At 32.0% G+C, this 16,849-nt stretch overlaps 1 protein-coding gene across 1 annotated transcript in view; it reads left to right on the top strand.

Annotated features, from left to right (window-relative positions):
* ROBO1 (roundabout guidance receptor 1) overlaps positions 1–16,849 on the top strand; it is a 196,521-nt gene that overhangs the window by 164,785 nt on the left and 14,887 nt on the right. The window contains exons 18-26 of the mRNA XM_015824119.1: positions 150–176; positions 2,315–2,357; positions 4,300–4,454; positions 5,391–5,726; positions 6,149–6,253; positions 11,435–11,570; positions 11,734–11,982; positions 13,991–14,400; positions 15,807–15,959. Coding sequence (XP_015679605.1) covers positions 150–176; positions 2,315–2,357; positions 4,300–4,454; positions 5,391–5,726; positions 6,149–6,253; positions 11,435–11,570; positions 11,734–11,982; positions 13,991–14,400; positions 15,807–15,959 — 1,614 coding nt within the window. The remainder of the gene's footprint in view (positions 1–149; positions 177–2,314; positions 2,358–4,299; positions 4,455–5,390; positions 5,727–6,148; positions 6,254–11,434; positions 11,571–11,733; positions 11,983–13,990; positions 14,401–15,806; positions 15,960–16,849) is intronic.

Genomic DNA, 16,849 nt, shown 5'->3' with positions numbered 1-16,849 from the left:
CACAGGACTGTTTTATTCGCATCCGTCTGTCTGGATATATTTACTCTTCCTTTATGTTCTGTTTTTGTCTTGATTTATACTAATGTTGTGTGGTCTGTCCTTTCTTTCTTCAGCTTAATAACCAGTTTTTATTGTGTTTGATTTTTCAGTCCCGTCTTTTACCTTCACACCAACAGGTATATATTTGCACTTTTCCCTTGATAGTTTGGCATGTGTCTGTATAATGTATGTCACTTTCTCCCTTTCATCTTCCTTGTATAACCAGGCACATTGTTGAAAATAGAAAGAATTAGTAATGTTATACAGGAGGTAGGATTTTATCACCGTAACTGTTTTTATCTGTTTTATAGATTCAGCCCTGGTATTTGAGTTAAAACTTTTTATGGCCTTGGGAAGTTTATCCACGACAATTTATACTATCTCTGTTTTCATAATTCTGTTCAATCCAAACATTTGCCCACTAAAACCATTTTTTCATAAAACAGATCTTGGAGAACGTAAAAAACTACATAAAGGAAGACAGCATCCTTTATAATAAATTTTAATGACAAACAATATTATTATTAAAATAGATTTGGCTTCACAACTTGCCATACATACTCCACAATTTGTGTCTCTATTCAGACACAATATAGACTCTAAATTCAAGTAGTGTAGAATTTCACATGTTCTATACTTTAGGAAATGCCAGTAAGACTTAATGTAGAAACAACATACAAAAGATATTTAATTTAATGTGTAATCCTGTCTGAACTTTAACCTAGCTTATTATCCATCTTTCAAACTGATCCTTAAATATCCCTAAATGACTACTACTCTTGAGTATTGGACAAATAGGTTAGTAATAGTGTGTTGGGGGGGGGACATTGATATATGTCTTTTGCAGAGATTGCAATGCTCCATCTGCCACTTTGACCAGTTCCTGCAGATGTCACTGTAACAGTCATAAATATCCAAAGAAAATAGGGGTGTGCAGCTGTTGAGATCTGAAGCAGGATTCAATGTAGATGCAGTTTGCTGTACTTGTCAGTGCCTCTTTAAAAAGCTATATTTTTTCCTGGGCTTTCATGGTTGCCACCTAGGAAAATATACATTAGGAAAAATGCATAAGGAAGCATTAGATATACTACAACAATGTTCCCATGTTGATTCAAAGCATTTTCTCCACTTTATATTCTGGTAGCTCCTGTTAAACAGAAATATAAATACTTTCAGAAAGTATCCCATAAACCATGTGGTGTTAAAGCCAATCGCAACACGAATGTCAGTATTGTTTGTAAGGATTTATTACACCACAGGAATAAAATATACAATTCTATGTAAAACTATTTTTCTGAATCACTTGTAGAATATGAAAGGTTTACTATCCTTAAAATTTTTTGAGATGGTTCTATTTATTTTTTTACTCCTTATTTGGCTTTAGCCTTGTATTAAACTCAAACATGTTTAAAATTGATCTAAAGTTACAGATTAATATTAAAAGCCTTTTTAATGTCTTGATTCTACACAGAATTTTTTTTAAAAACTGTTAGTTTAAGTATATTACTACCATTGATGAATTCATTCTTAAAATTAACTTTGTGTTTAAACTCACTCTGACATTTCTGTGAAAAATGAAAATACTTCAGTAAATGATGGCTTTCGGTAAGGAACAAGGAGATTTCACAATAAGTAATTAGAAATTAATGCTGTTGTAATCAAATTTAAAACTTTTATTTATTACCATATTACTTTAATTCTACTGAATTTAAAAAGTAGCTGGAATTTGTATCAGCCCTTTCACTAAGAAACATATGTATGTATTAAATGCTGCTGTATTTTATTCTGTTTTTAATGACTTATAAATATTAATCTCTGCCTTGCGGACTGCCATTTTGGAGTTCTAAAAAAAAGTTGGCTGATTTTTTAAACACTGACCTAGTTTCCAAATCTTTCCATATTGCACAACAAATTCATTTAATGTATGACTTCTTTTATGGCTTAATTCTTATTTATAAATGCACTGATAAACATTTAGCACATTTTAAAAACATGTTCTTGTACTATTGTTCATCAAACAATACTGCTTTAGAATTAGCTTTCATTTTTACTTAGAAGGTGAGATGGAATAAAGTTAAGGTGAGCAATGCAATACTGTACATACCTATATTAGTACAGATTACTTATAGGAAAATCTGCATAGGAAACTCTGAAGAAATTAATATTTTATATTAGGATTTGCTTAAATAAGCAAATGCCTTCCTGAAGTTACCTGTGAAGATTCGTGGTTTATCTTGTTCAAAGAATTAACAACAATATTTTTTTTATCTTTCAGTAACATATCAAAGAGGAGGAGAAGCTGTAAGCAGTGGAGGCAGGTAATAATGTTTGATGTTAATTTTCAGCATTAATGCAGCAGGATTACCTAGTCCTAGACATTTCAAATTTAATTTTGCACACAGGCAAACATGCATCACAGAAATTAAACAGCAGAGGGAGCACTTTAACTTCAAACTGTAAATTTTGCTACTATGAGAAAGTGAAGTGACCAAAAAACGAGACTGAAATTTTTAGATTTGTTACACATTTAATAATATTGTTTAATCAAAATGCTTTACATTTTAAACCCTACTCTTTATAGGACAGACTTCTATGTTTCTAAAAGCTAAAACAGGAAAAATATATTATGATTGGTGGTCACAGAATAAATGAAAAATGAATGAAATTCCACTTGTTCTAAGGTGTTTAATCAATGATAATAAGTGTTTTAATAAATAAATCCCATTAACATTTCACTAATTCATGGATTAATTACATTGTGAAAGAAGCAAAAAGTTCATGATATTGTATTAAATTATTGGTCTACATTTTATCTACATGATTTTTTTTTTAAGGATGGCATTTTTATATTTGTTTAGGAATGTGTGAGGTTCTGCTTACATTTGAAAGCATATATACTCCCTAATCAGGAATCTGTAAATTCTTTAAAGTGGTACAGGGCACCTTTCCAAACTGCTTGTTATATTGACTACATTTCTTATGACTTATAATTTTGACACCATTTCATAATCTTAAATGACATTGATGTTTCTCTGACTTACTTTATAAGCAATATGATCACTTGTAGTAACTATTTCATTTTTTATTTTATTTTCACTTTGCACAATAATCAATGACAAACATGAAACACTTGCTAGTTTTTGACATATAAATGCAGCAGAACAACCTGACAATTGGCAGTTGCTAATTTGTGAAGTCATAATATCTGTTATATAATTATCTGCAGCTTATAAGCTGTCAATTCTTCATATTCTTCATATGAGTAGCCTGGAGAGAGTTGGAGGTGAAGGTGCATGTCCCACTTCAATTTTCCATATATTTCAGCAAATGCCTGAACAATATTAATTCCTAAAATGTGGGTGGGTGGGATTACCAGCTTGTGCTAGTTAGATGAACAAAAAAGATTTTTTTTTAAAAAAAAGAATAGAATGATATAATATGGGAAATGAAGAAACAGTAACTTTTATCTGAAGTAATCTGCACATCTGCAGGATCTAGTTTGTGTGCACCTTCTCTCCACCCAGTCCATGAAAAAATTGTCTTCCATGAAATGAGTCTCTGGTGCCAAAAATGTTGGGGACCGCTGGTTATGCATCTCACACCAAGATTTCTTATTACTAATATGTAAAAATGCATACGCATCACACCAAGTTTTTGATTTGGGTTTTCTTGTCTTCATGAATAGCCACTATAAGAATACAGTCTTACTCATGATACGCAGGTTTGTTTCCCAAGAGTAAGATAGTTTCTCCAGTATATTTTAGTTTTTAAATAATAATCTAGGTAAATAGCCTTTTCTGCAGAGTATAGTTTGCAGTGTGTTTGATACAGACATTAATCATATTCCTGTCATGTGCCACACATGATATTTGAAAAACAAATAAAATAGAAAATTAATATAAATGTTGAAAAATTCATTATAAAAAGACTAGAAAATAATATTTGTTCATCTCAACTATAGAATTACTACTTGCTGAATATCCATACAGTTTCACGTTTTTACAGCATTTATCATAAATGTATAGTGAGCATTTTTTGAAATATGTAATGAAGAAACACAAAAATGATTTTCAAAATAGATACCAAGAAACAAGATACTTCTCATAGCAAGCCCCTGAACCACTTCACTGCATTCTGATTTCTTGAATAAATAAGAGAATGGGGGGGGGGGCTCTTAAGCATAATCAATGTGATCTTTTAAATTTAGTTATTTCTTTTTCTTTTAAATGTAACAACTGATACATTAATTGTCTTTTTAAGGCCAGGTCTATTAAACATCAATGAACCTACTACTCAACCCTGGCTTGCAGATACTTGGCCTAATACTGGGAATAATCATAATGATTGTTCTATTAACTGTTGTACATCAGGCAATGGGAACAGTGACAGCAACCTTACTACTTATTCTCGACCAGGTATTATTATTTATCATTATCATCATTATTATAACAGTTCCAACTTTCCTGCATCTATATTGTTCAGTCACATCCTTATATCAATATTCCTATTGCCATTTATATGCAGCCAAATGTAGTACATAGATTTAAAATACATAACAAAATATTTTATTCTTCCCCAAATATAGAATTAAGGCATTTACAAATCTTCAAAACACAATGATGTGCTATAGCTCTTTCTTACGATATAGACATTTCTCATTCAGAAACAAAGTCAAGGTCCCAATTTTATACCAAAGAGTCAATGCTGCTATCAAGAATCTTGGGAAAGGAAGATGTTACTATCATGTGTCTTCTCTGTCACTGTGTCTGTTCTGTGGAACTGCATTCTCCTGGAGATGCAACCAATCTAATCTGTTGGTCCATCTCAAGGGATTAAAGACCCGGGTGTGCCCACAGGCATTTGGGCTAGGAGCTTGAGCAGGCCCTGTTAGTTGGTTTTTAGTTCTTGTTTCAATTATTAAAATTAAACTTTTTTTAATCATAGGCCATAAAGTATATTGACTTTTTTTGTATATTGTTTATAAACCAGGTTTGTTCCTTTGGTTTTAATTTTTTGTATGCCACTTAATATCACTATGATAAGATGGACAACTATAAAAATTGTATGTTGAGATAAATCAAGAAATAAAGAAAGATTTGTTTCTGAAAAGAGTAGTTGAAATAAAATAACCAAGGACCTGGAGGAACTTTCATTAAGAGGTACATACAGTTTTGGAGCCATGGAAAGAAGCATCTCTTTATGACAGCTTAGACTTTAATTTCCTTTTATTCAGTGTTAACTATATTGTTAGAAATTCATTTTTCTGTACATTTCAAAATCATGTATACATGTTAAAATGCATACTGTAACTGAATATATTTTTGGATTTTTATACTTCCTAATATGGATAGCTGACTGTATAGCAAATTACAACAATCAGCTGGAGAATAAGCAAACAAACTTGATGTTGCCTGAATCAACAGTTTATGGTGATGTGGACCTGAGCAACAAAATCAATGAGATGAAAACATTCAATAGTCCAAATCTGAAAGATGGAAGATTTGTCAACCAACCAGGACAGCCTACTCCATATGCCACTACTCAACTTATCCAGTCAAACATAAGCAATAATGTAAACAGCAATAGTGGTGATTCAAATGAAAAGCATTGGAAGCCATCTACCCAACAGAAACAAGAAGTTGCACCAATTCAGTACAACATAATGGAACAAAACAAATTAAACAAAGGTAAATCGTTTGTAGTATTTTCTTACCTTGTGTTTTAAACCTTAGAGATTTTAAGCAGTTTTGAAACTCCTTAAACAAAAAAGGCCAGTTTGTATACTACTACATTCATACTGATTTAAACCTTTTCCAAACTGATTACTAATTATGAAACATCAATCACAAATCACTTTCTAGATATAAAAACTATTAATTTAAAATTTGTCAGCCTGGTAATTAGTGCATCCAAAAACTCAATGTATTCTGATAAATAAGACAATTAAATAAATATTCAAATGGTTTTTAGCTTAAATTCTAACAATCTAATTTTTATGCAATAATTTTTAAAGAATATAGAGATCAACTATATAATAATTTTCCTTAATTTGATAGTAGATACATGAACAGCTATTTAAAAGAAATAGTGTTATTTTATTAAATTACAGATTACCGTGTAAACGATAATGTTACAACTATTCCATATAATCAGACCTATGATCAGAATACAGGAGGGTCCTACAACAGTTCTGACAGAGGAAGCAGTACATCAGGTAAGTATATAAATATACAGTGCGTTTTGTAAAATAAATACTCTATGATGCCTTATTATAATATGATTAACATATTTGGAGAGCTACTTCTCTGTAATGTACATACTGTATTTTATTTTAATTATATTTATATATTTATTTGTATCCTGCCTTTATTAATTTTTACAAATAACTCAAGGCAACAAACATATCCAACACACCTTCCTCCTCCTATTTTCTCCACAACACTACCCTGTAATGTGAGTTGAGTTCAGAGAGAGTGAGTGCCCAAGGTTACCTAGCTAGCTTAGATAATATAGATATATATATACAGAGCATCTTTGAGTCAGTGTTGACTCTTGTCTTTCCAAATTTTGTAGCAAGATTTCAGAAATGGTTTGCTATCGCCTCATTTCTAGGCTTGGGAATCACTGACTGGCCCCAAATAACTATTTCTTGGTGTCTAGCATACTACAGTAACCAATACACCACCAAAATCCTCTTTCTTCACTGGAATATGATGACAGCTAATTACATAGTTCTATAAGTACTTGCTATTTTTATTTTTAATAATTTATAGTATTTTTAATATAAATTAAAAAGAAAAAAAGAAAAGTGGGTAGTGCAAAATAGATATCAGGAAAAAGTAGAGAAGAAAGAAAAAATAAGATACAATAAATAAATATTTTCTATTTTGATGTGTAATTTAAAGAAAAAATAAAAAGCAAAAATGCTATAAAACCTACTTTGCAGAGGCAACCACAGCTGCACTCTTTACTGAAGTCTAATGCTCATCACTGAAGTCTAATAAAACCTTAGCATATAAAGACAGGAATAAGAAATACTAATAGGATGGCTATAAAGGAAAAGCTACTGTAATCTTCTATCTGTTAGATTAAAGGTAAGGTAAAGGTTTCCCCTGTCCAGTCATGTCTGACTCTAGGGGGAAGTGCTCATCTCTGTTTCTTAGCCAAGAGAGCCAGCATTGCCCTAAGGCACTTCCGTGGTCATGTGGTCAGCATGACTATATGCTGAGGCTCACAGAATGCTGCTACCTATTTATCTACTTGCATTTGCATGCTTTTGAACTGCTAGGTTGGCAGGAGCTGACACAAGTAACAGTAGCTTACTCCATAGCACGAAGCTTGGGTCTCGAACCTGGGCTGTCAGCTTTCCAGCTGACAAGCTCAGTATCCTTAACCACTGAGTCCTTTGCTAATCTTGATAGCCCTTCCCACAAATGTCAGCATTGTCTCATTTGACTGTGAAATTCAGTGACTTCTAGAAGACAATCACATGGGGGACAGGTGTTCCAGATCAAAAACTTTGTTTGAAACAGGAGTCTGCATCATGTAACCTTTAGTAGGATGTTATTTCAGATACAAGCTGATTTAAAAGTAATGTAAATGTGTTGATTAAATCTGTATGTGCAGGTCTATAATAGACATAGTAGCTGCTTATTAGCAAAACTCTCTCTGTATATTATTAAATTTAGTATGTGGTGGTTTGCCGTAGTAAAACATGAGGAAAAGGTTAGTATATTTAAATACATCAAACATAAAAATAACAATAGAATATTTATTGGACAATGAATTGGAAAAAGATATAATCTAAATAGGAAATACAATCAAATTAAATAAGCCATGACACTATTCAATAAACTATAAATACAGGACAAAATTCCTCAATTGTTGGAAGCGCAAACATACAGTATATGGACAGAAGCAATATTTTATAGATTGCTGTAGCTAATGTGTAGCTCCACTGCAAAAATGGCCAACACTGAAGCTCATCCACAAAAGTTGTATTCTAACTTACGTAGTATTGGACTTATTCGTAAATTCATTTATTATCTATACTTGTTGTCAAGTGATTTTTAAAAAATTATGTGAAATGGTGCCACCTTATTAATAATAACTTTCATTCCAGGTGAAACACTTCTAAAATAAATAAAAATATTTTTTTGCATGAGGAAATTGCTAGTTATAGGTGGGGGAGTGTAGAAGCCTACATATTTCTGGGAAAGCTATAGACTTACCTAGATATGACATGCACAAGTATTCAGAAGCAAGCACAATAGAGTAAACCATTCTTAATCTTGTCTTCTGCAACAGTACTACAATGCATCCAAGAAGAAAAGTCTTATGCATGTTTGTTTTATTAATTGGATTAGACACTTTGGTATACTAACTGTCCGCTTCACATCAAGCAATTTAGACAGGACAGAGTGTGAATATTATTAAAAGCATACATAATGTGTGCATATTTCTTTTCCAAACAAGTGTGTTGTCAGTGGTAGGATTCAGCCGGTTCACACCACTTCGGCAGAACCGGTAGCTAATTTTTTGTTGCCCAGGCCCAGAATGGGCTTCCGGAAGTGGCATCCACACAGAGAACTGGTTATTCATATATTTGAATCCCACCACTGCATGTTGCTCAGAATCCAGTTTCTTTTAGATGAAGTTGCATTGGGACTTTTTAATAATTTAATAATTCAATGCACTATGCCTCATGTACTTATTTATTTATTTATTTTTGCAATGAAAACATTGCAAAGGACTTTATGGATTAAGATAATTGATTGCTATTCCCTCTTCCCATTTCCTTTTTTATTAAATTTCTTTTAGATAAGCCTAAAATCAATCACTCTCTTATTACTCTCTTTTTAAGTCCTTTGAGTTGAAGAGACAAGGAAAACGTATCAAATCTTTATAAAATGATTTAAACAGTAACATTTTTTCATATAAAAATATTTAAAATAAAGACAAGAAAGAAGAAAATAAAAACAACAAAGCCAAAAGTGCAGAACAAAAGAAAGAAAATATAAAGAAGTACCGTAGCTTCTGCTTTTCTTACAGAAATTATAAGTATAAATTTACTTTTTACTCTATGACTCAGCATGACTTTAATTTTTTCTATATTTTTTCTTTTAATCATCAAATCATATATTGTAAGTTCATCTTTTTTTTGTTTCATACAAAACATTTATAAGAAGTTTCCAGTCAGCAATAAATAAATCTTTTCTTTGATCTGAGATGTCCATATCACCATCTCAGAACTTCCATCATCTTCACCATCAATTCCTCCATTGTGGATAATGTTCAATCTTTCCATCTGTCTGCATATAATAATCTTGATGCATGTAATATGTACACAAAGTTCTATGAGTTCTTTAAAACTATGAGCCCTTGGTTATTTTACGGCAGATGTTTCATTATCCAAATTAGGTAATATCTCCAGTGCTAATAAGAAGTGGTGTTTGCTTTCAATTTATATTCTAATGGCTTGCCCTGTTGGTGCTGGGTGTGATCTCAGAGGTTCTTTTTTTGGGCTGTTTACTGTTAGCTTGTTTGACAATATCCCAGTCAAGGAACTGCCAAACAACCCCCCACCAACAATGTTTTCTTCTGCAAGAAAACAAGCTCAGAGAGCACCAATCCTGAGCTACAATTATTTTCCTTAATTGGTACTTTGTTTATCAATCAATTCCTGGTTCAGATGTAAAGGAAACAGTGGAGGATTTGTACTTTCAGACTTGTAAGATCGAAGTCAACCTTTACCAGGTAGACCAGAAAGGAAATACGACCAAATCTAATATACATCAACAGAATGCTACAAGTCTGAACGTATAAGTACAAATATCCACTGTCTCCTTTACAGTTTGATAAACCATGGACTGTCCCTTCTGAGCATATCCAAATAGTGGCTATGCCTTCTCTTATCTGGGCATAGCCCTGGGCAGCATTTTTTCTTCTTGCCTCCTACATATCATTACAGTGCCAAAAGAAAAGCCTGTAGTTTAACCTGTATATTAATCTTTAAAATATTCTGAATTAGTGTGTCTATTTGAATCCAAAATCTTCTGGATTTTTACACCTCTACCCAGCACGTTAAAATGTTTCCTCTTGTTCACATTTCCAACAGTCATAAAATCTTCATAATTCAAGCAACTCTAGGAATGTATAAGGTAACAATGCATCTGTTAAGTGTCAGTTTTCATTATATCTCATCTCAAATTCCAACTCCAAATTTAACAATGCCCAAATAATTGGTCTTTTTTTAAAAAAAAACCTTGAATTATTAAAGAAATTGTTACAGAATGTTATATTATTGTGTAAGCCATAACTGTAACTGAAATATTTATGTGAGTACTTTCTTTTGCTATATTCATTGTGAGCTACCTAGTAGCTGTGTTAGGGTTTTTATATAATATTTTTAGTTTAATAACTTTTCATATATCTGTGTTTGAGAATACATTTAATAATTTTGTGCCCAAAGTATTTCATGAATAAATTATTTACAATTAATGTCTTAATGCAACATTGAAACTTTAGTAGGTCATATCTGTTGTCAGACTGTATGTTAAATTTTAGTAATTAAACAACAGAAAGATGCTTCAGGTAATGTATCTAACCATATTTGGTTTATATAATATATAATGCAGATAATACCTCTAGGAAATTTGCTTTAATTATATTGCTTAGAAAGTCTACTTATGTTTCTTAACCATTTATTCAAGCTAATAAAATCTGTTATTATGTGTTTAAATATGTAATTTATGTATTTCATTAAAATGCATTTTAAAGCATAAAGTCTATAATATGTTTATAATGTTGTGTAAAAGGCTATGGTTAAAAAACTGCTTTAAAGCATGTGTCTTATGTTTTTATAAGTTAAGATAATTGAATTTATCAGCAATTAAACTTTATAGACTTATAGTAAACTTTGTCTAAAATATTGACTTAGCCAATAAATGCCTAACAAATACTGTGTTTAAGTATTAAGTAGCATATAATTTAGGTAGCATGGCTTGTGGCAGCACTTAGTCATAGGTGGAATGAACTTAATCCCCCAAAAGTGGGATTGGACCAAGTAATACTTGGATGGGAGACCATCAAAGAATCTTAGGCCTTTAGATTACACTGGTAACTTTTTTAAAAAAGAAAAAATAATTAATCTTTTTATAATAATATAATGTTTATAATAATAAGCAATACCATTGTCATTGACCAAAATCAACATCATTCAATTACAAGATAGTTTTGCTCAGAATAGCTTACATCTTGCAATGATACTTTGATCGTCAAACATCCATATCTGCCTATCCCAGGTCCTTCAGAAGGACTCGAGAGGTGGACAAAAATATCAGTTCCGGAAAGATTTATAAGTACTGTGATACATTTGTGATACATTTCTTCACAGGAAGCCAAGGGCACAAAAAGGGTGCTAAAACGCCAAAGACATCTAAACAGGCTTGGACAGAAGTACTTCCACCACCTCCTGTACATCCACCTCCCCATAATAATAGTGAAGATTACAACCTCTCTATGAATGAAAGGTACAATAAAAATGGATTCATAAGTAATTTTAGTTCATTTTATTCATTAAATAAAATATAAAATTAATCATTTTAGGATTCCAAAAGAAGAGATTAAGAAGTAATAATCAAAGAGAAATATATCTGATCCATTGTATTTTTATATTGTTACATTGTTTCATAGCTATGATCATGAAATTCCTTGCCCGCTACCACCAGCAAGAATGTATATACGGCAGGATGAACTAGAAGAAGAAGATGACGAACGAGGTCCTACACCACCAATTCGAGGAGCAGCTTCATCTCCAGCTGCAGTGTCCTATAGCCACCAGTCTACTGCTACACTAACTCCTTCTCCTCAAGAAGAACTGCAGCCTATGCTGCAAGATTGTCAGGAAGAAATAGCCCATTTGCAACACCCACCAGACAGACGGTATGTTAATTAAAAAATAAACGTTTTTATATTTTATGCTAATGTATTTTATTAGACAATATTATCTATGTGTTGTTAAGGTACTCTTGAAAGGAATTATTCATGAAGACTATGATATTTCATCTTTTCAAGGTCACATAGTAAGCACAGATGCATAATTTGGCCATCAATGTATAAAATGTCAAGTTAATATGTCTACAGCATTATTACAAAAGCATGCTTATTTACTGGCATAAAAGCTATTCTCATCAAACTATATTTTAAAACTCACAGCATTTAAAAAATATAGAACAGCTAGAATGATTAGATTATAGAAGTAGATGATGAATTAATTGAAAGTAACTTTATCATTGTTCTTTCTGCCATATAAGAACTGAAGACTATTGGTTAAACTGTTATTACATCCAGTATAACTTTACATAAAGTACTTAATTATGGAATTCATTGTCAATATGTCATAATAGTCTCAAGATTAGATTGCTTTAATAAAAGTATAGTACAAATTCAAGGATGGTCAGTCAACCTATGTTTATTATGTGAGCTAATCCTAAATGTAGTTTTTGTATTTCAAAGTTAATGTAAGTGATAGCAAATGTTGAGAATGAATTATTGGTCTTTTCTTTTCTTTTCTTTGATTATTTGTTTCCTGACAGGTTTTGGATTTTCTTTGATACTTGCTCTTGATCTGCAACATCATTCTCACTTTCATATTTGGGAGTTTAAAAACAATATTACAGGTTTAGATCTTTCCAAAGCATATCCGGTCAAATGATCAATGAATTATAACATAAAATATAAACCTTGACTTTCAGGTTTGTTGTTCAAAAGCCATGTCATAATTTTCAGGTGTAATAACTTTTTTAACTATGATGACTCAGTTCATATTGGTCAATACTGTATGAGCTAAGTAGACCTGTGGATGACATGTCACTGTATCTTTGTGCTCATATCCCCCCCCCCCTTTTAGAGGAAAAAAAACCTGGAGATGGAAAATGGGAATGAGAAATGAACAAAAACTCACTGAAGAAAAATAATAGATGAAGTAGCAGTTTAGGAATGACTGTTGGTTAAAATGTCATGTCTATGTTTCCCCATCTCCAAAGCTCTATTCTCTCATACATTTGTGTGTACACATATATACATATATCTTATTTCATATTTATTTTAATGTGGATTGTAAAGTGAACTGAGTATGTTTCTGAAAAATACTAAGTAAAAAATAAAAAAGAAACTGCAATGACATGAAACTGTAGAAATAAAGCACTTGACAACTCAAACAAAAAGCATATTTATAGTCTACAACTGCATACAAGAGCTGAAATAATTTTGTCTTCTTTCTCTGAAGAGTTTCAGAAGAAAATATGTTTATCTAGATAGATTTTTAAATAAAAATTTATTCTAAATGTTAATAATCAGAATCATGATGTAATTTTTATTCCCTAATTGCAAATCACTCCCAACGGGTTTTTTTGAATCAGTTTCCAAATTATCTTCAAGACCATTTCAAAATTTAGCGAATATGTAATCTTTCCCCTCTCATTACTAATAAAAAGGAAAGATGCAGAAAATGCTGGCATTTTTCTCGTGTCAGCATTAAAAGCATTATTTTTCTGAGTTTTTGACCATTCAAATGGATGTGCAGCACAAACAATTTGGTCTTATAAACTGTTTTATTTAAACTCTGTAAAGATAAACATATTCAGGTATAATTGATTTTTTTAAAAATATATGCTATAAATTATCAAGCTTCATGTATTATTTTTCTGTCTACTGAATGACTACAATATCATAATTGTAAAGTACTTATTTGATAAACCAAATTCAGATTTTGCAAGTACTTGTCATTTATATTCTGCTTAAGAACTATCTGAAGGAAAATTCTTCATTTTATTTTAGTAATCAATAACTTTAAATTACAAACTAATATAAAACTGTATCTTGTAATGGATACAAATATTAAAAATGCTATTAATATTAAAATTATTATTTTTTAACTATTCGCTCACAGGCATCAACCTGTGAGCCCACCTCCACCTCCCAGGCCTATTTCACCACCGCATACTTACGGTTACATTTCGGGACCTCTTGTATCTGACATGGATACTGATGCACCAGAAGAAGAAGAAGATGAAGCAGATGTAGAAATTGCGAAGATGCAAAACAAAAGGCTTCTTTTGCGTGGCCTTGAACAGACACCTGCTTCAAGTGTGGGAGATCTGGAGAGTTCTGTGACAGGTTCCATGATCAACGGATGGGGTTCAGCCTCAGAGGATGATAACATTTCAAGTGGACGATCTAGTGTTAGTTCATCAGATGGATCCTTTTTTACAGATGCAGATTTTGCACAAGCTGTTGCAGCAGCAGCGGAATATGCCGGTCTTAAAGTAGCAAAACGTCAGATGCAAGATTCTGTGGCAGGTGAGATTTCTTGTTGTCTTTCTATATAATCCCAGGCTTGGCCTCTGAAAACTATGAAGTTCTTTTGTGACAGTTGTTTCTGTTCTATGTGAATCCTGTGAAAGATAGATGCTTATCTAGAATAAGTTTCTTTGAATGTAAAACTAAATCCTTTCTGTCATATATATCTTGGTCTGCCTTATCTTAGAACAATGGAAAGTTGCTAATATATCTCTAGAAAGCTGTTTGCAATTTTGTTAGACAGAGGTCCAAAAATGTTCTTGAACAACAGAAATTTTGTTCGAAGCCATATATTTGAAGTAGATAGTAGCAGTGAAATCATAAACTAAATTATAGAATTTTATTTAACTTTTTAAGATTACAATTAAAGTCATATTAATGATGGTCAATTACTTATTGGCCAGTCTTTAAAAATGTTTAACAAAGGAAACAATTATTTTTACCTCATGTTTTGATACATTTTAAATAATAATTCCCACAGTATTCAAAAATTATATATTAACGGTGCTAAATGGAATACAACCCCTGAATATATTATTATAATTACTTTATATTATTATAATCACTTTCTATGTGATTTATCTGCCACCTCAATTCTAATACAAACAAAAATTGTATAATACACTAATTCTGTGTGTAACAATAAGAAGAATCATAATGATACAAAATCAGTGTTAAGCTAAGCCTTCCAGAGTTGCCAAATATTTTCCATATTCTAGAAGGTCATGTGAGTAGATGATATCTTTGCTTCAGGAGGTAAGCCCTTCCTAAAGAATGCATCCATTATCCTGTCCCTTTTTTGCACGTCTAAGAAGAAACCTTTAATAGGTATTCTCTCATTTGGCAAACATAATCTTTGGGAAAGGTCCTCAGATAGGGTTTTAAAAATAATAATAAACAGTTTGAATTGCATTCAGAAACAAACTGGCAACAAATTCAGTTCCCGCAAGAGTAGATGACATGATAACTATCATGGACCATTGGATTTTGAATCAAGTAGTGTTGCTGAGTTTCTTCAGGGGCAATCTCTTATATTACTACTGATAATAACGCTGCTCTGGGAAACCTGGAAAACAAACCATGCTACCCAAAAAACAAATCTAGATGCATCTTGCTTGGAAAAAATCCCAGTTAATGTTCTGCAGTAGTGAATCAGTCTTTATATTGATAATATTATTTAACAATATACTATTTTATCCAATAATTAGCAATATTTGTTTATTTGTTTGTTTGATTTGTTTGTATGACCATCACCCCAAAGGCAGAACTCTGGGCAGCTTACAATCACAATACAAAGTTATATGGTTTTGTTTTATATATACATTAATTATTGTGTTTTCAGTTACAGAAGGCAATTGTCTGATTTTGGGAGGGAAAAATCAATCAAAATGCTGTTTCTTTTCTAGGCCATAGACATTATCATGCCTCACACTGCCCTAGACCTACTAGCCCTGTCTCCACTGACAGCAACATGAGTGCTGCTGTAATTCAGAGAGTTCGACCTGCCAAAAAGCAGAAGCATCAGCAAGGACATCTGCGCAGAGACGTCTACACAGATGGTAAACACTATTTTTAAATGAATGGCTTTCCCAAGTCTTTATACTTATTTTCTAATGCTTATGCCAAATTAAAACTATTTTAATTTGTTTCTAAAATCCATACCATTCAACAATCATACTATAAACATCGCTATTGTTATCAGTTTGTTCTTATTGTTCCTAAAATATCATAAATATCAACGGGCATTCATTTTCAGCTATTAGCTATCCCTGTAGTTGAGATCAAACCCTGTAATGTTAGAAATGATGCATGTATGAGATTAAAATCTTCATTAAAATACATCCCTCCTCGTCTGATTTTTTTTCCCTGTCATAGAAAATATTTAGCATTTAGATAGCATGTAGCAAAATTATTGGATTTTTTTTATCCCTAACCATTGTATTTGTTCCATGTGGTTACTTTGTGCACCAAAAGGCAAAATCTAATCATCTCCTTTCATGCCTTCACACACAATATCGACTCCTGCTGAAAAGGCAATGCATGTATTCTCTAGAGAATATAGGAGGATAATGCAAACATTGTGATGTTGTCTAGAGACAGCCTTTAATGAAAATGCCTCAGGAGGGCCAGTTTTTATTAAACCACCTATTTCATAAAACAACCATGAATTTATGTAAGATATTTTTCCACAGGCCTGCCCATATTGTTAGTTTTTCTAAATTCACTAAAAGGGATTTAGCACAGGCATAATTCCTTCCCAACACACAGAGAGAGAGAGAGAAAGAACGAAGCCTCTCCTGGTTCTTATCACCAACAATCTGATTAAGACTTTCATTACCAATCAGAAATATTTCAAAGAGGGGCATCATTTTCCATTATCATATCAAAGCCTAATATTATGGATACTTATCTAGGGTTACACGAAAGGGTTTTCCAGCCACTTCTCCCT

Source organism: Protobothrops mucrosquamatus, unplaced genomic scaffold (assembly GCF_001527695.2).
Source record: "Protobothrops mucrosquamatus isolate PMUCROS unplaced genomic scaffold, P.Mucros_1.0 scaffold_185, whole genome shotgun sequence".
Lineage (NCBI taxonomy): Eukaryota > Metazoa > Chordata > Lepidosauria > Squamata > Viperidae > Protobothrops > Protobothrops mucrosquamatus.
Note: the sequence above shows the minus strand (reverse complement) of the source record. Positions and strands in the feature narration are given on the sequence as shown.